General features: G+C 41.3%; 1 protein-coding gene across 4 annotated transcripts in view; it reads left to right on the top strand.

Moving 5' to 3' along the window:
• LOC128852429 (uncharacterized) overlaps window positions 1-26,824 on the top strand; it is a 102,556-nt gene that overhangs the window by 40,704 nt on the left and 35,028 nt on the right. For 3 of the 4 annotated variants that reach the window (XR_008450268.1, XM_054069197.1, XM_054069195.1), the window contains exon 4: window positions 21,744-21,897. Coding sequence is in view for 2 of the 4 variants with exons in the window: in XM_054069197.1 (XP_053925172.1) it covers window positions 21,744-21,897 (154 nt within the window). In the remaining 2 variants the exon portion in view is untranslated. Of the gene's footprint in view, window positions 1-21,743; window positions 21,898-26,623; window positions 26,809-26,824 lie in introns of all 4 variants that reach the window. The other variant, XR_008450269.1, reaches the window with a different exon arrangement.

A 26,824-nucleotide genomic window follows, 5' to 3' on the forward strand; every position in this document is an offset into this window, starting at 1 on the left:
TCCATGTGTTAGAAAGAACAACACAGTAAGATCTGAGGTAAACACTAGGTGTTTTCCCTGAACACGCAAAGTTCATGGCTTGATAGTTGTTCCTACCTAAGGTCAATATTTAATCAGAATAATGGAGCATTTGTATAAACACAGCTTCTTAAGTGTCCCAAAAGCTACATCTATTTATAAAGTACTAGCAAGGGATATTTAAAGTACTTAAAATTATTCAGTTGATACAAGCCCCTGCAATAACAAGCTGTTTGCATCTACATTTACCACATGGAGTTGAACTGAAGATTAAGCAAGGCTTCCCACGCCTGTAAAGGTCTACGATTGTACTTCTTTCTTATTTTAACAGAATTTGTACAGTAGGTGATGTGAGCACTGTGTATTTTGGGAAATGAAAACAATTACTTCTTTGATAAACATTCAGCAGATTGTGATTACTTCAGCCTACCTGCAGGTGATTTTTTTACTCCATAACACAAGTGGTTACAAAGATACTCTAATCACCTGCAGGAAAACCAAACCAAACAAAAACACAGCACAAAAAGCCTATTTCTGATTAAGCCTGTGGAACTGAGACTGGCAGGGAGCTGGGTGACATAACAAGAATGGAAAGGCCTAATGCTACATTAGCCTCAGGAAAGTTACTGGAGTTTGCAAGTTAATTTGGATCTAGTATGCTCTTTGTTAACAACCCATTCCAGGGTTCTCAGAGGTAAGAAAAGTAACCTTCTAATTACAGACGTGATTAGATGCTGTGCTATCTGTTGTATTAACCCTAACTTGAATGGAGTCAGGATTTAATCCTTTTAACAATATTCAGCTCTCAGAGTTTAGCCATTTCAGTCTCACCAGGTCTTCCTTTCCTTTTTTCTTTCCATAGTATCGCAGCTTTGAAACCCCTTGTGGAAATCTGTAAAAGAAAGGCTTGTGCAGTGCTTTCTGAAACAGGAAACTGTGGCCTCATACGAATTGAGAAACTCTGCAATTTACCTGTGCTGTAAAATTTCCTGGGTTAGAGAAGGAATACCACAAATATTCTGTCTGGGAAGGTGGTTCTGTGTTGATTTTGCCAATCTACATGTTTCTTCAGAATTTACATTTGCATGTCGCTATTTAGAGATCGGGGGTACCCACAGTACTGCTAAGGATGGCATTGACATTGTGGAATATGTGATTAACTTGTGTCATTAAATAGTATTGCCAGGGCAGTCAGAGCCATAATCATAGCTAACAAAAGCCTTATATTACTCTTCCTCTGTGATTTTCTTTCTCGTTTAAAGCATGTTACAATTTTCACATCTTTTCACTGTGATGTTGTCAAAGTTTAGAATGTCTATTTATGCTCTGATTTAGTCTGCTCTCAGAAAAGATCTGCAATTAATTTTGATTCAGCATTTGTTAAATTTTAGGCAGGCGATTGTCTAAACATTCCTAAAAGCTACCCTAAAGTTTAAATAATTTGAAATTAAAAAAAAAATATTTTTACATAACATGCCAAGTTTGTACAAAAGAGGAGCTGGATATGACCCACCTTTTCTTATTAAAAAGATCTAGTTTGGATATGATTTTAAATCATAAAGCAAAGTTTATTCATCACGTTAGGAATGGTAGTTGCCTACTCAAACAGGCTCTGTGCTTGCATGTAGTCAGTAGTCTCTCACCTGGAAACACCGTTTCTTTTCTTGCTCCTGAAGATTACAGAGAACCATCTCCTCAATCTTCATGGCCTAACTAGCAGTGTTGCCACAGTTTTCCTTAGTTTGTCTGCAGTTTTGTTCTTCTGTTAAACATGTGGGAAACTGTCATGTTTTTTCCTTTTCAGACTGCCCAGACATGCTGCAGTGCAACCTTGCTCACAGTAACAGCGGCTCAGAGGTTCAGAAGTCCTATATGTTTCAATATTTATATATATGCCCCATCCCTGGAGGTGTTCAAGGCCAGGTTGGATGAGGCTTTGAGTAGCCTGATCTAGTGGAAGGTATTCCTGCCCATGTCAGGGCAGTTAGAACGGGATGGTCTTTAAGGTCTCTGCCAACCCAACCCATTCTAAAATTCTATGGTTTCTACACTGTTATTATCATTTTGTCATATATTAGGAACTATACTGTTTCTACGTGGTGTTCAATGACTTTATGAGAGAAGAGGGAAGTCCTTTTTTTCTGTAGTGTAAGGTGGGTTAATTCAAGCTGCCTTTACTTTTAGTATCTCTTGGAGACTGTAGTTCAGCTGGAAGCCTTCTTTGTGTATCTACACGCAGGGAGAAGGACGCTTCCCTTCCTTTGAGCAAGCCAAGCAGCCGGTGTTGGAGAGCAGTGCTGCTCAGGCATTAAGCCAGGAACAGATCCAAACTATCCTGAGTCAGAGGAGGCCCAACAACAGGCTCAGCCTGCCACCCCAGAGCTTTTGGGTTTTCTGTGTTTTCTCCCATGTAACTTGCAAAAGCCACTGCGCCATTGTGTCTCACTGAAAAACCAATGTACTGAGCCATTGCTCTCTACATGGCAATATCCCTTAGCACCTCTCTTCTAGCCACAGGCATAACACTGAGACCCCTGGCAGATCCCAGTACCTGTTCACCTGAATCCGAGACTATCAATGCATAACTTCTGTGTAATCTAATATGTAAGATGACTTTTCCCCTCCTTTTCTTTTTTCTCCCTTTTTTTTTTTTTTATTTAGGTTTGTGTGTTTGAGTGTGTGGAAAAATACTGTCAGACAAAAGAAAAATATATTCTCTCCCTTGGAACAATGAAATGCTAATTTCTCACTGCTTAAATATTAGAAACGCAAAGATGGAAGGGATTATCTGAACAGCAGTTCCAAAATACCATGATTAAGGGCAGTGACAAAGTGGAATTTTAGTTGCAGAGGCTCCATCAAACTTTTCTTCTTGTCTTCCAGAGTCCCACACACCACAGATAATTTGCTGATCACTTTATCACTAAAGCAAGGGTCACAGGAATCCATAACCGCAAACTGTCAGAAGAAGAGTGCAGGAGAGATTGAAAAATGTGGATTTTTTCAGAGACAGAGAGCTTCTTAGGTCCATGGATATTTGTTAGGTAGATCTGACAGTGGGAGTTGGAGCTTGCCTCATGCTCATTCTGATATGGAGGAAAAAATTCAAATTAGCCCAGATTTGGTGCTCAGTAAAGCTTTGTAATGTTAGTAAAACACACCAACCATTTAAGTGCTTCAGGATGATACTGGTTGTGTGTGTTTTAAGCAAAGCAAAGATACTGAGCTTAGTTAAGAAGCAAGAAGGGGTTAAAACTTAGTAGCACACATTCTTGGGGAAAAAAAATGTAGGGAGGAGGGTTGTGGTACCTGATTTGTTTATTTTTGCAGCTGAGGTTTTTTCCTCTTAGGACGCCAGCTTGCCGGAGCAGTGCTCCGTCTACAGAAGGTTCATTTACAGTGGCAGGCAGCAGCTGTGCTCTGGGCTCTATTTAGTTTATGTTGTGATGGATGACTTGAGTGGGAGACGTGAAGAGTGAATTAACAGCTTTAGTAAAAACACGTTGTTTTTCTTCCCGTTGCCTTTCTACTTTGTGTTACCTTGCTGCCTTGCCTCCCTCAGGTCACCATTCTCGTCTGTCTAGCCCTCCTTGTGCCTCCTGTCTTTCAGGACTGCTTTCCTGCCTTGTTTTTGTTGCTGGGTTTCTTTCTTTTCTTCTTCCCCTCTTTTCCCCAAGCTAGTTTGCTGAAGAAATTGGCAATCATTGCTTCTGCTGCCTGTGGTCTGGGTGGAGTCCTACTTCCTGGCCAGGACACTGTGCTCAGTGTGAAGACCTCAGGAATCCAGTAATGCCCTTGTCGGTAAATAATTCGTATCTGGAGAGCAAGATGCCTTCAAATGCTTTTTCCAGCTGTGTTTGACCTAAAAGGTGACTGAAGGTGATTACCAACACCATCCTCTTGTTTCCCGGTGATAACTGGTTCAGGTGACCTCTCACAGAAATGGTTTAGGTTGCTCCTTAGCAAGCCCTCTTCTGGCTTACAGTCAGACACCGAAACACGTGGATGGAGTTGCAGCAAGCCATACCTCTCTCTGCAGAAGATGATTCTGGAGGAGAATTGTGGTAGGGCATATTCAAGGGGTAATCAAGCTGCTAGGATAGTGGCCAGGAACCTGGGAGGCTGATGTGCAGGATTTTATTCTTCTGTAAACTTTTCATGGTGCCTTAATACTGCAACAGAAAAATGTCACTGTTCCACAGAAAAATGTCCTATTGGTTTTTGTTTTTTGCTTTTTCTTCCTTGTAGTACCTAGACATGAACTATACAAGAGGACTAACTCAGAGTGTAAAAAAAAAAAGTGAATTATACTCCTACCTTGAGTGATAACTTATAGAACTGGAATTTTTGAGTTCTTGTCTCTATTTTTTTTCGGGGTTTTTTTGCTTGAATGTTGAATGCTACAGAAACATAGGGCTAAATGGGGCCTCAACAGATCCCATCATGTAAGGCCAGACAGCCCAGATTTGTGAGGGTCCTCACAGATGTTTTCCCACTTATTCTTAGATAACTGCAATGATGAACGCAGTGTAGTCTCTCCAGACAACACATTCTTGAGTTCTGCTATCCCAAAGATGAGATTTTTTTCTTAGTTTTCTTAATTCTTGAGTTTGCTGTGATGAAATGTAATCTCCATTACTTTCCTTCATCACACATCTTGAGAATAGATTTCCTTTCCTTTCTGCAACATCCTTTTATTTAGTGTTCTACCTGCCTCCTACACTCTCATCTACAGGCTAAGCAGTCCCAGTGACATCCAGATTTTCATCTGACTTTCATCCAGCTCCTTTAGGTCCTCTTCTTTCCTGAAATGCAGCACCTCACAATTAGGCATTGTGTTCCATCTGAGTAGGCTGGAAATGTCACTTCCTGCATGAGCCCAACGGAGTGTGCTTTGGATGCACATCCCAATGTGACACTCACCTCTTCAGGGAATGACCTTCTGACTCAGGCTGACAACAGTACTGCAACCCTTTATCCAAAACCGCCGTCTGGCCCATAGTTCCCTTGCTGGTATTTATAAGTCTCTTTATTCCTGTTCTTGTAACCCTTTGCACTTGTCCTTATGGAATAGCATGTTCTTTATGGATCATTTCTAACATTTGTTTGGAATCGAGCCCTCCAGCTTCTTGTTTGCAAACCCCCTCCCCCTTATTTTTGTGTCATTTGTCAATTAATAACTTCATTCTTCCTCTCTCCTGACTACTGACTATCTACTCCTGGTTGTAAAGTCGTAGTAAAAATCCCATGGCAATCCCTGGGAGAATCCTAGCTTCCATTTACATTAAACACTGATAAGTAAATCTCTTTTCCTATCACTTTTGTACCTGACCTATTATATCTTAATCTAGGACGTGGCTGGTGTGGTGAAAAGAAAATATGAAAAGCTTTACTAAAGCAAAACTATGGGATAAATTCTCCTCTGCGTACCTGCAAGACCTAATATCATTTCATAGATGGAAACTAGAGTAGTTTGACATTGTTTGCCCTTAGCATAGGTTCACACCGACTGCCACTCATGGAGCTCCTTTCTTTTCAGTTCTTACAAATAGGTTGTTTAATTATATGTGGCAGTATGTTTTGATAAATGAAGTATGCTGTTGGGCCTACAAATTCCCAGCTGCTGTGGGTTTTGCTCCTTTGTAAGAATAATCACCGTTTTCACTCTTCTGCAGTTTTCTGGTATGTTCTTAATCCTCCATAGATTTCTACCGATAAGAGGTTGCCAGGGGGCTCTGAGATTTCTCCAGTCTTCCTCAGGTTTTTGTATATCTTAGCCTCAGTTGAGATATTTAACTTATTGAAATACTCTCTAACCTGTTCTTTCCACGTTCTTGCTTCTTTATATTAACTAAAATTGCCATTTAACTTTATTTACCTTCTGTATTTTAGTGTATAAAAAAAACCTTTAAGTACTTCTCAATGCTACCTGTGAATGGATTCTTATTGGCCTAAGCCAATAATGGATACTAACGGACAAGCCTTTTCCCTGTAATTTCTTAGGCTATACTGTATTTAACGTGCCATGAGATGCTGCTTTATAGAGACTCCTTTGCATTCTTTAGGGAGAAATAATATATTTTCTTTGTGAAAGCTGAAGTTATAATGTATTTAGCAGCCAAGCCTTAACACATCAAATATATCAACATCAATGAAAAAAAAGAGGTAATTTGGAACATTTTCTACGTGATGTACAAATGTAGCTAAATACATGTAGACCAACTTAATATCCAGGAAACAATTTTGTTGCTGGCACACTATTTGCTAATTAGTCTTCATCCAGTGACGAAAGATGATTGCGTCAAATTGCATTACCTGGAAAATCAGTGTGGTGAGTCAATTCTGAAATCTGATGGGACTCAATTCCCCTAAGAGATTTACAATGAAGCAGAGGTGGGCTCTGTGTGGTTTTAATTCATTGGGTAGACATTGATGTGCAGTACAGAATCCTAAAAGACAAGAGTTGAAGTGAATCACATCCTTTGCTTCCAGGCATAAGGGTGTATCTGAGACTACAACAAATGAAACATCAGTTAAATTTCATTATTGCCTGGTGGGGCTTTGGTTTCAATTTAATAATGAAGTGCTGAACTAAATAGAAGCTACGAGTAATATCTGTGAGAGGAAAGTAGCGTGGCCGTTGAATCTTCTCACTGGCGTCATGACTTCTGTATTATTGAATCATTTTTGTACCAATTAGGGAGTATACTTCTACATGCACTTCATGTTAGGCTGGAAAGAGCAAATACGGCACTAACAGACCTGAACAGAGAAGATAACTTTTGGCAGTATCTCATGAAGTGATCAATTCTGCTGTCACCTGCATATATTAGAGGAGTCTAAACAGTAATTGAAATATATATATAAGTAATGAACTGTTTTACTTTTCCTTTTTTATAATGATAAATCTTACGTGAAAAAACAATCATTCATTGAGACTTACAGTCCTGCCATCTTCAGATTAATTGAGGTTAAGGCAAAAAGATATTAAAAGATAAAGTTTTGGGTTTGCTTTTTTTTTAATTTTGAAGGAGGAGAATAGATGTTATGGGTTTTTTGGTTGTTTTTCCTTTTTAATGCCCAGGAGACCATGTGAAAATGAAGAAGTCTTTTTCAGCAAAGCAGTAGTGACCTCTCTTTCCACTACAAGTGAAAGCTGTGTGAATTGGTTTTGTAAATATGGCATTCCAAAAAACCCCATTTTCCCTAGCAGATAGTGTAGTTCAGTAGACAAATTGGTGAATGTGTCTTTTTTTTTAAAATCAAACTTATATTCTGGATAATATGCATGTGGCGTAAAGCTGTGTGTTTTGAAATGGAATGTTTATAAAACTAGTTATAGTCACTAATTATTGTTTGTCTTTCAGGAAGAAGGAAAAAGGCTCTGGTGGACAAGGTGCTGTACAAAACCACACACAATCTGTATGGATATTATTGCAGAACCACTGGGTGGATGGATTTTGAGAGATCAGAGTTTGTCATGCTGCTCCAAGGCAAGATTAACTATCCTTCTGTTATTCATGAAGAATCTTTGTTAAATTTGTTCTTGGAGGCGTCCAAGGATGGACACTCCACAGCTTCCCAGGGCAATTTATTCTAGTGCTTTACTACCCTCCCTGTTAGAGAACTTTTAACCATTATGTTTAACATAAATTTCTCTGCAGTTTAAGCTGTTTATCTCTATTCCTAGGCACCAGAGATATCGGAAAAGAGATTATTTGCTACATCTTGCAGCAGGCTTGAGCACTGTTATTTTAGTCCTCCCTTCCTCAGTCTCATTTTTCTTTTGATAGCAATTAATTCAGGCTCTTCTTGTGGGTCGGCCACTCTGGTCTCCCTCTCTCACTTTCCTCAGAAGTCTTGCTAGCGGTTTGTCTTCCCCAAAATCCATCCAAAGCAGGATGCCATGCTTCAGCTGAGGCACTACCAGTCAGTGAAGGACTTCTACGTGACCCGTAGGTTCTGCTCCTCTTTGCGTCGCAGTGCTATTTGCTTTTTTCATAACAGATTACACGGCTGATTCACGCTCAGCTGGTGATCCATTACAACCTCCAAGATCTGTTATGAAAAATAACAGGTCTAATCCTGGCTAATCACTCCCTATTTTGAATTTGTGCAGCTGATTAATCCTGCCTAAATGCACTACTTCTGTTTTGCCAAGAGAGACTTAAGGTGCGTTTTCCAGCTAGACGGTTGGTAGAAGTAGGGAAGGATAAACTCACTTAGACAAGATCGCACAGTGGGTTTGGGGAAGAGGCAGGAATAATTTCTGACTGACTTCCAGGGGTCTCATCTGCAGAGTCTCCTTCCTGGCTTTAGGGGAACATCATTGAATTGAATACTGAAAATATGACAGGCTGTAATACATTTTCAACCTGATTAATTTTCACTCTTTGTTGGTTTTGTGGCCCTCACTAATGAGACCCAACAAGATGATTATTTGCCAGCCGACTATCAGAATTTCCTGCATGTTTACTCTACATGTGATATTATTTACAACTGCATACTAAAAGCAAAAATTGTTAATATTGCAATACATAAATATTATATGAATTAGTACCTCTCACAGGCAGACAGACCACCAGCCTATTGGACAGCAGGACCTTTGTATTTCATCTTTTCCTGAGATTAACAACACACTCTAATCTTTTTTTCCTTAATGAGAAGAACAGACAGGCATGGTAGAGCCAGTCAGTGGTATTTATCATGATCCTCTCCAGTTATATATTGAAGAAAAGAGAAGAGCGGGAATGCCATGAAATTTCAAAACAGTCTCTCGTTTAAGAAAATTCATTAGGTACAGAGTTTTCAAGTTGAGTTTCCCCAAATAATATTTCAGAGGGAGTTGTTTGGTATTAAGCGCTTCAGAATAACTGTCTGTTTCACTCAGTTCTCTAAAGGGAACAAAATCTTCTAGGAAATCTGAGCAGTTATCTAAATGTGAGTTGCTGAGTGGTTTTAAAAAACACAATCCTTAAAATAAAAGTTGCAAACAACCAAAAGGAGCTGGTGACAAGTAAGTGAGTTGGCATCACAATGGATGAGGTGGGCATAAGGCAATAATACAGTCTGCTAGATAGGACACGTCAGCGTGTACTGTTTTATTTTCTTCGGTGTTGTGGTTTGAGATGTTTAGCTTGACTAATGCTGGTGATTAGAAACATGCTGTTTGTTATGAGAAGAGCCAAATGTGCTCTATTGTATTTTTTTTCTGTTTTTTTAAACTGTACCCATCATTGTAGTCACCAGCTTCTTTAAAGATTTATATATGTTTTTTCAGCACAATGGTTTTCTAAGCATTTTCTGGCTTTATCTGTGCAGTTATGAGTGGTTCAAGTTAAGCCTTCTGTCAAATTGCTGCTGTCTTCTCCCAGAATACATAGATACAGGTTTTGCAAGGTTTTATTTGGTTTCTGCTCTGGAAAAGAGCTTCACTTGTAGGTAAATGATTATTTTAAATGCTGCCAGGGTTGCATATGTCCTTTGGAGTAAGTGTACTTGCTCAGCTCAGCTCAGCTACAGACAAAGGTCTATCCTAGGATTAGAGTGCAAGTGAAAATGGCCAGGTAGGCATTTACAGTTTCATTTCTCCTACATTAAGATGACCTTGGCTTTTGTTATGAGTTCATGTTTTATATGCTAAAAAAATCCCCAGTGTGTTACATGGCTTTGGGTAAATGCAGAAATCTGTCCCAGAATTAGAAGGCTGGATCTTGATATTGTTTCATTCTTCCAGCAAAAATTAATACACATTTGTGTTGAATTTATCCTCGCTGACTACCAAAATTCTTGCTGGGCATGATTCTCTCTGTACTTTCTCAGGCAGACTGGCCAGGTGTAAAATTATCACTGATGTTTTAGCTGTAGCACTTCCGTTCCTACAGCTGCTTTAGCTACGGGTCAGCCAGTGGTGTGTGTCACCCGGTCACCTTCCTGTATCGCTTCTGTACCCTTTGACTAAGGAGCTTCTACCAATGCTCTTCAAACAAGCAAAAGGAAGGAGAAAAGGGACATCCATTTGAACGATTTGTGTGCCACTTAATGCTGCTTGCAGCGTTCCTGTGTTCTGCAACTCATGTATAGTAATTAAATACTCCAATGTGCTTATGTGATTTGCCCTTGGAGTCATAAGAAAAATCCCCTTGACTTTAGCAATCTCAGAATATAGCTCACTGAGTAACAAATGCAGTCCTTGATGTTCCTGATTCACATTATGGCTGTAAAACTTGGATAAAAAAGAACCAGAACTGCTAACCACAACATGCATTTCTAATTAACTATTTTTCAGATCCTGCTTAATTCCTTCCCAGCTGAGCACTAGACAATAATCTCAGCACTAGAAAATAATTTAAGCACTACAAAAAAAAAAAAATAAAATCTCTTTTTTCAATTAGAGAGCACATTCAGAAAACAGAAAAATACCCTGCAATTTTGTATTTGTGATCTTCTGTTGGGTGCAATTACATGAATTTAGATTTCTTTATGCTTGATGATGCAGTCATACTCTCCTTTTGATAACTCAATATTTACTGCTAAAATAACTGTGAAGATAATGAGAGGCATCCTTTGGTGCCAGTGCTTTTGCCTGTTAATGAAGAGAGAATTAAGCTTTTTGTCGGTCTGCAATTTTCTCGTTTGTCCTCGGCCTTGACAGCTGGCACATGTGAGGCAGGTCAACCCTCAGCATTCCCTGCGCTGCTGTGCCTCTGGGCTGTACACACCACATACTCTTGAAGCTCCTCAATCCCTCTTTTCTCCTTGCTCATTCTCTCCACATTTTTCATATCTCTCACAATCCAAAGGACCTGGGTGATGTTTGGCTTATTTTCTTCTCTCTTATTCTCTCTCTCTTCATTCTTCTTTGTCCTCCTGAATACCAAACTTACAAACCTTCATTTTCCACTTCCCCTTGACTTCACCTCCCTCTTCACCTCTGTCAGGACCTGTGGATGTTCTTCTTTGTCTGCATTAGGGCCCGCTGTAGCCTTCTGTAAAAGGCAGCTGTCTGAACCTACTCTTGTCTTTCTTTGCCACCTCGGTAGGTCTTGCTGTCTGCAAAACAAGTCACTCAGAGTGTCCGCTCGGTACTCTTGTGTTAGAAGGAGGAGACGAGCACACATGGTAAACAAGACTAAGATGGAAGTCATCAGCGGCTGCTCGTTTTTAGATCTATTGGGTGGTTAATATAGTTGAAAGTATTGGAGGTGTACTTGTTTAGACACACTAAGATCATTTTCTCCTTAGTGTTTTCTGGATTTCCTCTGAATCTGTACCTCCTTGCCAACCATGGGAGCAGCCTGAAGTATTGACATCGATCATATGCCATGTTAAAAAATGAAGACCAAATTGCTGACTACAAGGCTGCATCTGTTGTAGAGACTGGGCTGGTAGGTGTATAGCCATTAGCAGACTGCTTATTGGCTGTGGAAATCTAGCTGTAAGAGTGTAATTTCAACCCAAGTCAAGTCTACTGCACATTTAGACCTAGAACTAAATCTAGAGACTTACCTGGATTTTTTAGTTTGGTATTTTTGAGAGAGACAAAGAAAGAGAGAAATTTTAAATGTTTCTAACCTGTAGAGAAAACATGCACCCAACTTCCAGGAAGAAAAATTTAAGAACAATAAAAAGTAAAAAAAAAGAGACTATTTTCAATGCAAACTCATCTTGGCTGTATTCTCCATGAAATACATATGACCTCTCTAAAACATTTTTCTCTCCACCACACACTCATTGTTTGTCAAATTTCCAAATATGATTGAAACATATGAAAGCTTCACAGAAGTTTTATTGCAAAAATACTCACTCTTGGCTCTAGAAGAATCAAAAGCTTAAATAAATGTTGAAGGCTGATCCACTTGAAATCTATGAAACTCCTACATATATTTGCACTCTAGGTTGAAGGCATTAGCGTGTTTCTTAGTTGACGGGTGTATCTATCATCATGCTGATGACAAAAGAAGGTATCACAATATAAGCAAGATGTCATTGCACAAACAAGCTCTTGAAAATAGCTTAGCATGGCTGTGGGTCTTGCAGTTGGAAAGTGTGATGTCTCTCTGCTCTTGCTGACAGAGCACGGTGCAGCTTATCTGGTCTCATGAGGAAGCCAGGATCTGATCCCAGAGGCTGCAGCATGCGCTTTGCAAGGATCTGAGACCTTGGACCTCCTCTTTTTACCCTCTCTTTCTTAGGGCACACAAACACAGCAGCTCTGGTGCTCTCTGGGTCACAGAGAGAAGTATGGTCTATTTCTGGTGCTCTGCTACTTTACTCCTAAAGCAGAGAGGCTATCCAGGTAACTCTGCCCACTTTCGTGGGGTGAAAGAGCAGAGGATGTTAGAGGTGAGGTTGCTCAGACGGAGTGAGGCACAGGTTGGTGCCATGGGTGCTGTGTTTCCTATTGGTACTGGAAGTGGCTGTTTCAGTAGCGCTAAGTGTCTTGTAGGCTTGGCATTACAGTCATACTGTAGCATCATCGTGGCTGCCCATTGACCGTGTATTTGTGTGTGTAAAGTGTAGAGAGAAAATTGTTTGGAAACATGTTAGTCTTAGGGAGATTCTCAGATACAGATCTGAGCTGCTGCTACCAGATTCTGCAGTCAAAAGTAGGGAAACCAGCTAAATCTGCTAAAAATTCTGCTATCTTCACTAGAAGTCCAGTGAGACCACCTAATCTTGAGAGCCTGCCATCACCCTCTGATTATATCTTACATACTTGGCTGCACCCATATGGAAGAAATCCCCTCTGTTAGATTTGGTTTCAGTTCAGATGCCAGTTCTCACGAGGGCTAAATTTATATTTGGATTTGAACACGCATGCAGAGGGACAGAATCCCCACCCATCCGTAGTGCTTTCACCTCTGCACAGGATGAGAAAGACGGGGTATATTTTCCCCTTTTTCCCGCTTTTAATCGTGGGATTGCCACCAGCCCAGGCTGCTCACTTCTTTAGGAAGTGGATCGCAGGCATTTGGTGGGACCTTTGCTTTCTTGGTGTGGTGTGCAGTCAGCTCTCAGCCAGACTTGACCAAGCTGTTTAAAGGGTGATCACAAAGCACCGGCAGAAGTCAGCTGTAGTAACGCCATGGCATTGTACATCCAGTTCTCCAATGTGTAAGCACTACCGGCTATTTCTGCCGGCAGCGAGAGCAACGCAGAGAAAGCTGTTTCAAAGGCAGACTGAAAGTCACATTTGGGTAAGGGCTTTGAAAAACCTTATGGCTACCAAGTAGAAAGAGTGAAGGGACAGCAATAAATAAAACAAATACTAGGAAAAGAATAAACAAAGCTATTTCCACCTCAGAATGTAGCTGGTAAATACAATGACTAAAACAGTGCTGTTGAGAAGATCATTTGCACCTCCTGGTGGTAAATAATAATAATAAAAAATCTTAAAAAGTGTCCGGATCAGATGTTTAAACAATTATTACACTGTAATGAGTCTGGTAAGAATAACTTGTAATAAGGCAGCAGCAAATCCCTGAAATTTGTGTCTTAGAGGAAAGAGAATTAGATACAACAAAAGCAACATGTTCACAACTCAGAGTTCTGCACATCACTTCTGAATCAAAAGTAGAGCCAGAAGTGGGATATTCCTTATAAAGCCACATTTTCGGTTAAACCACCTGAATACTCATATTTTCAATGTATTGCAAGGGAACACAGTGATGCAAAGAAAAACCAGGAAAATTCTTGCATAAATCTGAAACCAAATGGGCAGTAGATGTTGTCCACTGTTTCACAAACACTGAGGCATTACCTGCAAGAATAAGACAGCAGGAAAATGATGGTTACATTAGAAAAGGATATTCCTTTGACACCCAAACTCCAGAGATGCTGTTTAACTCCCTGATTAGCCTTAGGCTCCTGATGTGTCTCTGTTTGTTAACGTAAATGAGACAAATGATTGCGCAGGTGACTCTCTGTGTTTCACATCTTGGGATCACCACTGACCTGATAAGCACTTAAATATTTGCTGAATTATGCTTGTAACAAGGGTACGATTCTTGGGATTTTGTAGCTGTGCTTGTAAATACAGTTGAATTAGTAACAAGAAATGTTTCCCTATTATAGCGTTACTTTTGGCACTGGTCTGAGCTCTGTTCCATGTACAGTATTGTTTCATAGGTATATATTTCAAATATAGGCAAGGTCTTAAAGACACTATCAAAGAAACAGGGTGAAGTGGTTGACTCACGTGGGCTAAATCTTGCATCTTATCCATTCCTGCCTTGAAAGTGTTGCTAAGGTCTCCAGCAGTGCTGCACATATGACTCTAGGCAGGGGCCTGGGAGTGTCCCTGAGTGCTCAGTAAAAGCCTGCCTTACTTTTGAGCATTGGAGGGACAACTGAGATGGAATTCCAGTTTAGTGTGAGGTCAGTTGGGCTTTATGGAAAAGTAGTTTGAGACAAATGTGCCTGATAGCTCAGAATTGACCGGAGCTTTGTTTGAAGCTTGATAATGAGCCTTGGTTTATGGAAGTTGAGTACAGCTTCTGCAGCTGGAACTCAGATACTCAGAACATGTTCTAGCATGCAGGGAACGTGCATCCTTTACAAAAAAATGATCCATGAGTCTCCATTCTGTTGCTGAAGTCTCTCACAACAACTAGGATGGCGAGGTCTCTTGCTAGAATGACTTTCACCAAGGCAATATTTGGCACTAAAAGTTCTCACTTGTCTACATAGTTATTGAACCTTTCCCAGGGTACCAAGTGGCATAAGTGGTACAAGTCTTATGAAGGGCGACTGAGGGAGTTGAGGTGGTTTAGTCAGGGGAAAAGGAGGCTGAGGGTAGACCTTATTGTTGTACCTGAAAGGAGGCTGTAACGAGATAGGTGTTGGTGTCTTCTGCCAAGTAGTAAGTGATAGGATGAGATGAATGCCTCAAATTGCACAAGGGGACATCTGAACTAGGTATTAGGAAATATTGCTTCACTGAAAGGGTTGTCAAGCGTTGGAACAGGCCATCCAGGGGAACTGGTTAAGTCACCATCCCTGGAGATATTTAAAAGACTTGGATGTGGTGCCTAGGAACATTGTTTAGTGCTGGGCTTGACGGTGTTAGGTTTACAGTTGGACTTAAAGATCTTAAAGGTCTTTTCCAACCTAACATGTTCTATAACTCTGTGGCACCATCCTCACGAGGGTGTATAGTAGTTAGTGTGCAAAGAAGGGAGATGTCTCTAGCAAGCCGTGTTCAAAGCCTTTGTGCTTGCTTCTCCCTGGCCCCAGCGCTGCTGCCCTGATCACTAGCTGCAGTGCCACTGTCCCTGGGGTCATATGGACATAAGCTTTGTACCAGCAGGCAGAGCTCAGCTTCCCTCAGTGCAATGCAGTGAGGCTATTGTAGCCCAACTGTACCCTGGTTAGCACTGTTCATGGCTTTTGTAATAGCAAGCTCTAAATGCGAAATAGGAAGACCTGCAGTGAGGATTTGGTCTCCCTGGTCCTTTGCTTGATGCTTTATGTACTCAATGCAACCCCTGCCCAGTGCGGCAGCAGCAGCAGGCAGTTGCTATCTGTGGCATCTGGCATATTTGGGCTCTGCTGGTATCTCATGGGCAGTAGCACTGTGTGCCCGAGGTTTCAGGGATGCTTAAGTCCAGATCCTCTTGGTTTTCTGGTGACCCAAGTGTACGAATGCCTTCAGAATGTCAGTCTGTGATCTTGTGATGAATGCATGCTGCAAATATCCATAAGGATATTGATAGTTTTCATGCATGATCTGTATTTTGTGCTCTGTAAAAATGGAAGGAAAAAGATTTTGTTTTCAACAGCTCCAGAAAAGTCCACTATGAAATGGACAGAGTTTCTGCAGAAAACCACAGTGTTTGCTTTTATTATATATGAGCACAAGCACACCTCCATTCTTCCCAGACAAATTTCTCACAGTTTATACTTTCTGAGTGCTTGATTTTATAATATTTATATTCTTTTGGAGTAGGTTTTGGGAATGTACTCCATTTAGAAAGCAGAAAATATACACATGCCTATATAGCTGTGTACACTAGGAAATATATACAGAAACTCAGATGCTATGTTCTGGTAACTGAAACTGTTGAATATGTAATAGCACCTGCTGCAGTCGTACCAAGTTAGGCTGTGTTGATTCAGCCAAGATATTGATGCTAAGACACAGCCCGCATATCCCAGGTTCACAGCCTTAGGAAGGGCTGCTCTCTCTGCACTCGGTTATTCACAGGGTGCTGTAAATCCAGGACTTGCCCACCTTGTACCACCCACTTTAAGCAAAACTACTGGTAATGCAAACAGCTGTCTTAAGCATAGCATATGCTGAAAACATATCTCTTTGCAGACTTTTTAGCATCAGAATTTCATTGCAATGTTTTTTCAGCTGAAAATCAGTTTCTGTACTTGCTGCTGTGACCAGGTTTGCAGATTAAGATTAATAACTACGTGCGTCCAGCATTGTGCTAACTTCCCAAATAGTTGACATGATCTTCTCTGAAACCTTACAAGCCAATCATGCTTATGATGGATGAGAGAGACTGGATGATGTTTTATGTAGTCTTTTTAAAGCTATTGTTATGCCTTAAGTAATTTTTTTTTGTTTTATTCTGTATTTTAAAATAAATTGCACAGGCTGGAAAAAAACCACAGGGTTTAATTTCTGTAATTGCTAACTATTCTGTTCAAGAGCATTACACTGGCAGATGATGAAGCTCTATGGGAGATAAATCTGCTTTAAATAATCAGTCAACTGGAAATTGTTAATTAGGATCTGAAGTAAGAGATTCTGTACAAAAAAAATTGCTTTTTGAGGTGGTCGACTGGGCTAAGTGGGACATAAAAAGAAGGGAGGGAACTCAGTAAATAGGGAAAGGTTTTCTTCTGTGAGTTGAATGAGTCAACAAAGTCATACTTTTGTGAAAAACAGGGAGTGTAATGCTGAATACCAGAATGTATGAGAAAGAATGTAGCCTTTGTGATATATACAGTAATCTTCCTGCTATTATCAGCAGTGGAAAAACCTCAGCTGGACTTCTCTGGCATTGCAGTTCAAGAGGATGTGGACGGGTTGGAAAGAGCCCAAAGAGGAGCATTGATCATAATTAGTGGTCTTCAATATGACCAAGGAGGTAAGAGCCAGACAAGTTACATGGTTCAGCTTTTAGAAGAGAGGACTTTGGGCAATGCAAGGATAATCCTCAAGTATGCAGAAGGTATAATCGAGCTGTAAGAAGGACAGAAATAGTCTTTACTAAAAGTCCGTGTTTTATTTGATGAGAAGTCTTGACTTTACCCTACAGAAAGAAAGATGGGGATTAAACAATGGCTAAAAGCTTTCTGAAAGTGAGGATAATGAAATATTGAAGTTTCTAACATTGGAGATCTTTAAAAATATGATTGACAAGCATCTGTCATGAATGATACAAGTATAGATGATCCTGCCTGGGGCAGGTGGATGAACCAGATCGCTTAACGAGATGTTTTCTTTCGCTGTTTTTCTATGATTCCACATTGAAGCTACAGTCACTTATACACATTTGGATCTTTAGTCTAGTCTGAGAGTCTATTCCAGGATGGAATTTTGAAAAAGCTTGGAAAAAACTCATTGGGTTTTGGGTGCCTACCTCCCTTTAACTTCTGTTGAGAATACTAGCCCATAAAAGTATTCTTCATCCAGACAAAGCCAGATAATAGTCTGTATCCTGATATGTAAATCCTCTGGCTAAATCTGTTTCCCTGAAATGCTTCTGCCTGCTCCTGCATGCCCTTGTACATAACGTTGCTATTTTTCTGGATGAATCATGCTGAGAACATTCAACATATCAAATTCGGTATAAAAATGCACAGTCAGAATGTGAACTAATCATCAGCTGCTTTCGTATTTCTTCTTTAAATGCACAAAGGACCATTTCCAGATCTTTCCACTGGCCCTGGGTAACCCAAATATCTGAGTGAGCAATAAACTGACCCAATAATATAACAGCCCCACGGGGAGGAAAGGTTTGGCAAAGACTGACTGATCTAGCATGAAAATGGAACAGAAAGCAATATTGTGAAATTCTCTTGATTCTTTCTTATAAGCTGTGCATAGTGTTTGTCCTGTTTCTTTTTTTCATCAATGCTCTCTGTTGTCTACACAACAAGAGTTTTTCCTCTATCCTTCTTCTCAAACTGGGTTGCACTTTGGAGAGGGCATGCCTAGAGTAGAAAAAGGAACAGGTACAAGCATGAATCTGTTGCTCTGTGAGGAAAGGATCATAAGGGAGGAGAGTGCCTGCTTGCAACACAGTCATTGGAAGTACTTGCCGGGGAATAGGATTGAACCACAGGCCTGTAACTTTGGGTTTCCACAAGATAAAGGAGTATGTGTACAATCAGAGCATCATATGAACCGTGTTTTAAAAGAAAAAAGAAATGAATCAAGATCATAGGATCTTCAGTGCAGAAAGCTATCAGGAGCTCAATATAATCTGGGTCTCACACCTAGCTGGCTTATGATTCTCAGTCTGGGAAAGATGATTTCAGAGACATTTCTTCTACATTTCCTACTTGCCAGCTTAGTGCCCTCCACATGCCTCACCTTGCCCTGTTTCAATGGAATTTAATTGCTGGTATCTCTCTGGGTTGACTGGATAAGGAACATTTGGGCAATGCCTTAAGACCATGTAGCCTTGGGGGTAGATGTACTTTGCAAAGATCCATCCTGTAGAATTATGGCTGCAAATTTGTGCCCAAACTGTCAATTTTAGGGCTCTGCAATTCTCTAAGGCTGGTCTGCTTTCTTTTATCGTGTGCTTTGCAGGCCTCGCTCTGTTATAAATGCTTCGCTCTCCTCTTTTATCATGCTATACTCTTTGCTTGCTACAGCTTCTCATTTCCTTATCTTTTTATTATTCCAGTTTGCTAAACCCCCTTTTTCCTGTTGCTGGTTGCCTATGTATTCCTCTGTGGGGTGTTCTGGCAACACACAGTTGTTGCTCAGAGATGCAATTATCAGCACCCATGCACTATTCAGGCACCCTGCAATTCCCTCAGTCTTTGTATCCAGGGAGCACATGGCAGGGTCTCTCTTGCTCTTTCTGAGCTTAGGATAAGGCATTCCTCCACTCCTCGCCGACCGCTTCCTTCAGACCACCCAGCCTTGCCACATGGGTGCTTGCTCTTTGCTCACTTGCTTTTCCTTTAAGCCTCTGTGCTCTCGAGACGGTGTGGCGGCTTATTGGTATCCTTGAGTAGGTATTGGGCCCCATTTGGTCACAGTGAGGCAAGCAGATATAACTAATTTCCTGAGCACAGCCCGTTTGCCTAAGGACAAGGGCTGGCCTGTGAGCCCGGCTGACTGCCTGTCCATGACTGACCAGAACCCCACCAGCTGCTGGAGGCCACTGAGAGGTGCTTTGAACCCTGACTGTGGAGGACTGCCTGGGTCCTGATTCCTTGCTCCAGCTTGTCCTGTGTCTGTAGCACAGGATCACAAACCTCAGGCAGCTTTCCTGTCCTTCCACCAGCCCCAGCCTTGTCTAATCTTAACATAGTCAAGTTCTGTACATGGACAGCTCTCAACTACCTGTGGTTCAGCTCTTCCTTCAGCAGGAAGATATCAGTTTGAAGACTGAATTTCCCTGGCAAGGTTACATGCCAGAAAACACTTCAGTGTGTGCCCCTCCTCTGCCAGCAATGTAGAGACAGAGCCTCTCAGGAGCTGTGGCTGTCTTCATCCTTGTAGTGCTCAGTGTGGACATCAGTGGAATGATCTACGCTAAAGTCGGCATGAAAAATATTTGTCTGTCTTTTCAAATTAAGTGGCTTTGGCCTGTTTTTCAATTACAGCAACAGAGTGTGGCATTGGTGCTGCCAGTCCTGCCACTCCCCTGTGGGAGGGGAGCCTCTGCTGGCACCCCAAAAGCAGCCACCACACTGCCAGCGCTCCCACCCGTGTGACCTACATAGCCCAGTTGAGAGACTGCCAGGACCCAGGAAAGGTCATCAGCGCTCCCCAGGACAGTCTCCCAGTGCCAAGATTTCCACCCTGGAAAATTGTCTGTGACATCTCCACAAGACAATTTCCACCCAAAATTGTCTGTGACATCTCCACAAGACAATGTCTCCAAACCTTGAAGCCAAGGTGACTATTTGGTCCTGGGACACTATTGGACAACCCTTAGCCCTTATTGGACAACCCTTGGTCTTATCCGTTAGCCTCAGTTCTCATGGGTAAGATGTCTGTTTAACCTGCTACTCGGTATTTCATTAACTTATCAGTATTATTTCTCTTCTCTAACTGTTTCTCCATTTTTGAATTTTAATTCATTCAGAACACCATTCTTAAAAAGAAGCCTCCTTGCTTTTCAGGACAAAAAGTTCTGATTTCTGTGGTGAAATAATGTCACAAAAATGGTATATCTCTGAAGGATTTTCCTCACGCAAAACTTGCTGTTAAATATCCTTCTTTCTGAACCCTTCTCCCTCTAAGCTGCTGATCACACAGAGTAGACAAGGTCAGGCTTTATGTCTATGTGGATTCTGGTGTCTTGATTTTTGTGAATGTTTGGCTAAATCAAGCTGTAAGCAATTCAGGTGAGGTATCTGTCTTTGTGAAGCACAGTGTGTCTGCATCTGCATTTTGACCCACAGTCTTTCAGAATGTAGCTCCTTTCTCATTTTTCTTTGGGTGTCTTTTAGTTCTACTGTATTTTCCATTTCATCTCCTTCAGCAGTGTGACTAAGCACCTCTTGAGGGTTAGTCTATGACACGGTCAGTTCATTTGAGCTGATAATTTCTGGAAGATATACAGCTGGACTCATATTTTTGAGTTTCCTTTTACCCCATAATTTTTTTTCCCTTGGAATGGCTCACGGAAATGCACACAAACTAAAATCTGGATGTGGTTTTGCTTGGAAAGCGTAACAAGAGACATTGATCTATGTGTTTCTACTCTGTTTCTACAACAAGAAAGTTATTTTCAATTCTGTATAGAACTTCCCTTACATATGCAAAAGTGAATATATCAAGCAGTTATATTTCAGCTAGAAAGCAATATGTTCTGAGCAGTTCTGGAACATCATATTCACAAACTTTCCTCTTTCTGACATCTAGGTCCTGTTTTAATCAAGGAATGACCTTGATGGTCAGCCTTTGTGTTCCTAAGGTGCCTTTGCTCCCAGAAGCAAACCCCATATTCTGTTCTAGGCTTTCAAGACACGTTAAAAAAACCCATCCATTTCTGCATAGACTGATGCAGCCTTTATGATTTTCTCTGTGATTAAACTTGGTAAGATTGACATATTGGATTTAAGGGAAAATGTTTGGGTTAAAATGCAGGCCAGACTGTTAAGAAGAATTAAAAAACCAAGCAGAATGAAGGCAGGGTGACTGCTGGAGGTGTACTCCTCTGCTGCCTCAGCTTGGGCTGCAGAGTTTAGGCAAGCCTAACTTTGATCTTAAACTCTCACGGTTGCTTAACGGCACTCACTGATGTCAATAGTATTATGTGAGGTTAAATTAGATGAATAAGTGTTTGCTAAACTGACCTATACACCCTACAGGAGAGCATATGAACAACATTGTTGTGGGTAGCTGGAGTCACAACTCTTGAGTCACACAGCTCTATGAAATAGATGGAGCATCTGTTAATAAAAGTTTCTCCAACTGGGAATAAAATAAAATTAAGCACAAAAGTCTGGTTTCTCCTGTCATCAGTGTATCCAAGCCCATTTGCTTCTAATTAAACCTATTTTTCTTCACACAGCTGCAATTTTCACTCGCTGTTCCCTGGGGCACCTGGGTGCAAACACCCCTCATGTGTGCTGGCTTCTCCCTGACGGAGCTCAGAGGAGGGCTGGGCTGTTTGCTAGCTGTCAGCTCCGCAGCCAAGGAAGTCACGGCCTTCCTTTCATCAGGAAGTAAGTGCACTTTCTTTATCTGCATTGATAAATTTAAGACTTTTAAGTAGTTGCGCCCTGTGTTTCTTGTTTGGTCAAGTTTGTCCTGTACTGTGAATCTCAGTGAGGATTTGCTGATGCAGAAAGCTTGGCCTTTCCTTTTATAGTTAATGGAGGCAGATGCTGCCTATTTAAAGTAAACATGAAAGGCTTATTGGCTTCGATGTATTAGGAAAATTTACATATTAAAGGATTTTCCAGGTTGGTTAGCGTCTCCGGAAGTGTTTTTAGTAGTATGTAACAGAGTTGGCTTTTCAGGTATGCTGCTGTAAGATGAAGGAGGAGATGGAGCAATGTGTGAAATGTGGTTTATTTGTTCTTCCAGAAGAGACTCAAAATAGAAATTTGTGGTTTGGATGTGAAGTGTGAAGAGGTTATCTGGCTGACCTGAGATCAGACGGGGTATTTGTAGCAGGGCTAGAAAACAGTTCTCTATCTTCCAGTGCGATACTGCATTTAGTCATGTATAGAGCAGCAACGAACTCTTAAGTGACCGTCACTACAAACCCAAATACTTATGTACCTTTCTCCTTTTTATGAAGTTCCTGCTGTTACTGTATTCAAAGTGCATTCACTGCCTCTTAAACCGTGATTTAAGGTGGTGGTAACTAATCCAAGGGCTACAGAGAACTTCTGTTCAAACTAGCAAATGCTTTTCTTTCTCTCTTTCTCTCTTTCTTTCTCTCTCTCTTTCTCTCTCTCTTCTCTCTCTTCTCTCTCTTTCTTTCTTTCTCTCTCTTCTTCCTCTTCTCTCTCTCTTTCTCTCTCTCTTTCTCTCTCTCTCTCTCTCTTTCTCTCTCTCTTTCTCTCTCCCTTCCTCCCTCCCTTCCTCCCTTCCTCCCTCCCTTCCTCCCTTCCTCCCTTCCTCCCTTCCTCCCTCCCTTCCTCCCTTCCTCCCTTCCTCCCTTCCTCCCTTCCTCCCTTCCTCCCTCCCTCCCTCCCTTCCTCCCTCCCTTCCTTCCTCCCTTCCTCCCTTCCTCCCTTCCTCCCTCCCTTCCTCCCTTCCTCCCTTCCTCCCTCCCTTCCTCCCTTCCTCCCTTCCTCCCTTCCTCCCTTCCTCCCTTCCTTCCTTCCTTTTCAAGTTAATGGAAGTCATGAGAGACTATGGTAAAATCTGAGGGAGTATGGCTTAACCACTTATTTACCTTCACTATCTCTTTCTCCGTTTGGTATTCCTTATTGCTTGAAGGATTGCTAGGAAGCCGATTTTCCAAAAGGAATTGAAATGGCAGGATTGGATTGTTGTTATGCACAGATCTGATGTAACCTCTAGGCAGTGTAATTTTCTAACTGCTGAGAACGTAGACAGCAGTGCTGGTGGAAAGGAGATTGTAAGACAGTGAGAGAAAGTGGATATTCTTCAGCTGAGCTGATGAATTGCGTGTCTGTGATAATTTCGAGTGAACTTCTGGTGTAATGTGGCCTGAGAAGCTTGGCTAAAGGCCCTGTAATGCACCATATTGATTGCCTTGCCTTTCTACTGCTTTTTATTTTAACTGGAAGGTTGAAAACGAGATTTGGAAGACCAGATTAAACCCCAGAAGCTGCAGTTAAAACTAACTCAAGTTAAGAGGAGGGTTTCTATTGACCCGTTAACCTCTGTGTCTGCTCCAGTGTATATTGGACATTTGGAGTTTGCAGGATGGTGCGTGCCCTAAGTCAGGAATGAATAGCATGTGGTCTTTACAATGTATTTAGTCTCCTCTGTCAGCAGGAACGAGAGCCAAGTACTTCGTCCCTTATCTTATGTGTTTGTCCCTTACTTGGCACTGTGTCAATTGTCAGCACTGCTAGTCTGCCTCGTGTTTTAGATGGTCTCTTGACCTTTGACTCTTCGGTTGATATGTCTGTAAATATAATGCTTTTGGTGGAGTGTTTCACCTACTTGGGATCCGAAACAGCATTAAAACTTAGGGACTGAAGGCAAGGCATTTGCGAGTCATTTGATTTTTTTTCTTAATAAAAAGATCTTTTTATACTATATGAAAATGAATAAAAATATATATTAAACCTTCAGCTCTTGGACAGTCCTGCCCAAGTAACCCAGGATAAAGATTTCATGTGAATTTATTGGTGGACTATTGTACTCTTGATCTTTGTTTAGTACTGATTTCTGGACTTCTATTTGTTTGAGTGGAGTTTCATAATTCCCTTGATTTAGGAGTGAGTGTGTAACACTGCCTTTCAAGCATAATCAATCTGCACCTTTGAGGTACCACTTTCTCCTCTAACTCAGAAGGAATGATTTGTTTAGCAGCTGCTGGTTCTTTGTTCACTAATAGGTACATCTTAGATTTGCAATATTTTCTTCTGGATTGCTTGGCCAAATTCTTGTATTTGGTCACATTCCTGTATTTAAGTGAACTGTGTTCCATTCAGCATGCTAGTTTCTAGGGCAGTGTTTGAAAAGAAATACTTTAAAGATATTTCCAGCTGTCTTGACGAATAAGCCATTCAGGACTGTTCAGGGTACCGGAGCATCAACAGCTGTAATTCCAGGGCTATGAAACATTTAAGGCATGTAGTGGTAGAATGAGGGACAATGGCTATAAACTGGAGAGGAGCAGATTTAGACTAGACATAAGGAGGGAATTCTTCACGATGGGAGTGGTGAGGCCCTGGAACAGGCTGCCCAGGGACATTGTGGATGCCCCATTCCTGGAAGTGTACCTAGTCAGGTTGGATGGGGCTTTGGGCAGCCTGATGTAGTGGGAGGTGTCCCTGCCCATGGCAGAGGGGTTGGAATTAGATGATCTTTAAGGTCCCTTCCAACTCAAACCATTCTATGATTCTATTAACACGGTACTCTGTACAGTAAATAATGGACATTTGAAAGGAAGGCTCCCTTTTAATCAAGATCAACAGTTATTATATTTGGATGTCTCCAAGTCTTCCCATTGTCACATCTGACCCTTTTAAAATGAAGAAGCATTAATGCTATTGCAAGGTGAGATGGAAAACAGCCATGTTTTGGAATAATACAGGCTGGATGAGAGGCCAACAAGATATATTTGATTTTTAAAGGATGATTTAAAAAACAATTTCTCAGTGATGCCTGTAGGTGATATCTTCCTCCTGGGCACGGCATGATCAAATGTTCCAAAGTTTTTCTATTACTTTTCTTGTTTGAAACTGGACATTAAAAAGCATAATCTGGGCCGAACTTCTCTTTGTACTGAGTCGTGAAACATGGCACGGATATTGAGAAACTAAATTCAACTGCCTGGAAATGCATTTCACATTTTTTTTGAAAAGTTAATATTCTAACATCGAGTGCAAGAAAGTAGCACAAGCCACTTCAGACACAAACCTGTAGGCTAACTGCATCTGAACGCTTCTGAGGAGCTTTGCACTGTTCCTCATCCCTCCATATACTAAGACATAATAGCGTGTACTATCAATGTGCCAAGCATGTGGAAAAGTAACATATCTGTCAAAATGCTTCGATATATATGATCCTCTTTTGAAAGCAAAACCTCAATTCAGGGTGATTGTTTCATTTTTATTATTCCATGGTTCTTGCCTGTTAAAATTAGCCATTTAGGAAAAAAACCCATAATCTCAGAAAATATAACTTAAAATGAATCTTTATGAGCCAATTTCAGTGTTGAGAAAGAGACTTTTGAAATATGTAACCATCTTGAAAATCAAGAACACCCCCCATCCTTGAATCTAGAAACTGATTTTTCTTTTTTGCTATCTAAAGCACTCCTTTGCAAAGGGGCCTGAACAGGCTGGACTGCTGGGCCGAGACCAATGGGATGAGGTTTAACAAGGCCAAATGCCGGGTCCTGCACTTGGGGCACAACAACCCTATGCAGCGCTATAGACTGGGGGAAGAGTGGCTGGAGAGCTGCACGGAAGAGAAGGACCTGGGGGTGTTGATTGACAGTGGACTGAACATGAGCCAGCAGTGTGCCCAGGTGGCCAAGAAGGCCAATGGCATCTTGGCTTGTATCAGAAATGGGGTCACCAGCAGGTCCAGGGAGGGGATTCTCCCTCTGTACTCGGCACTGGTGAGACCGCACCTCGAATACTGTGTTCAGTTCTGGACCCCTCACCACAAGAAGGATGTTGAGGCTCTGGAGCGTGTCCAGAGAAGAGCAACGAAGCTGGTGAAGGGGCTGGAGAACAAGTCTGACGAGGAGCAGCTGAGAGAGCTGGGGTTGTTTAGCCTGGAGAAGAGGAGGCTGAGAGGAGACCTTATTACTCTCTACAACTACCTGAAAGGAGGTTGTGGAGAGGAGGGAGCTGGGCTCTTCTCCCAAGTGACAGGGGACAGGACAAGAGGGAATGGCCTGAAGCTCCGTCAGGGGAGGTTCAGGTTGGATATCAGAAAAAAATTCTTCACAGTAAGAGTCATTGGGCACTGGCAGAGGCTGCCCAGGGAGGTGGTGGAGTCACCTTCCCTGGAGGTGTTTAAGGAACGGGTGGATGAAGTGCTGAGGGACATGGTTTAGGGAGTGTTAGGAATGGTTGGACTCGATGATCCAATGGGTCCTTTCCAACCTTGTGATTCTGTGTGATTCTGTGTGTGATTCTGTCCCCCAAATAGTCACCCTGAGAATACTTAGAGTCAGTGGAATTGTTACTGCTTCAGGGAACTTCAAGTAAAATCACCAAGGCTGTTTTAATGATCTTATTGCTGAAAATATATGGTTCTGTTGTCTATATTTTTGCATATTAGGTCTCAAGAAAGTTTTGATGATTGTGGAGAATGAAGTTATCACAACTAACTTCATCGGAATTCTGCTTTATTGCAACAGATGTTTTGAAATGATGTTTAGCCAACCAGGAACCATCATAAATTTTAATCAAATTTAATTAAACTCAATGATATTTGTTGCTTCTTGGTATTTAATTTTCCAACAGGTAAGATATATAGATA

Source organism: Cuculus canorus, chromosome 5 (genome assembly GCF_017976375.1).
Source record: "Cuculus canorus isolate bCucCan1 chromosome 5, bCucCan1.pri, whole genome shotgun sequence".
Taxonomy (NCBI): domain Eukaryota; kingdom Metazoa; phylum Chordata; class Aves; order Cuculiformes; family Cuculidae; genus Cuculus; species Cuculus canorus.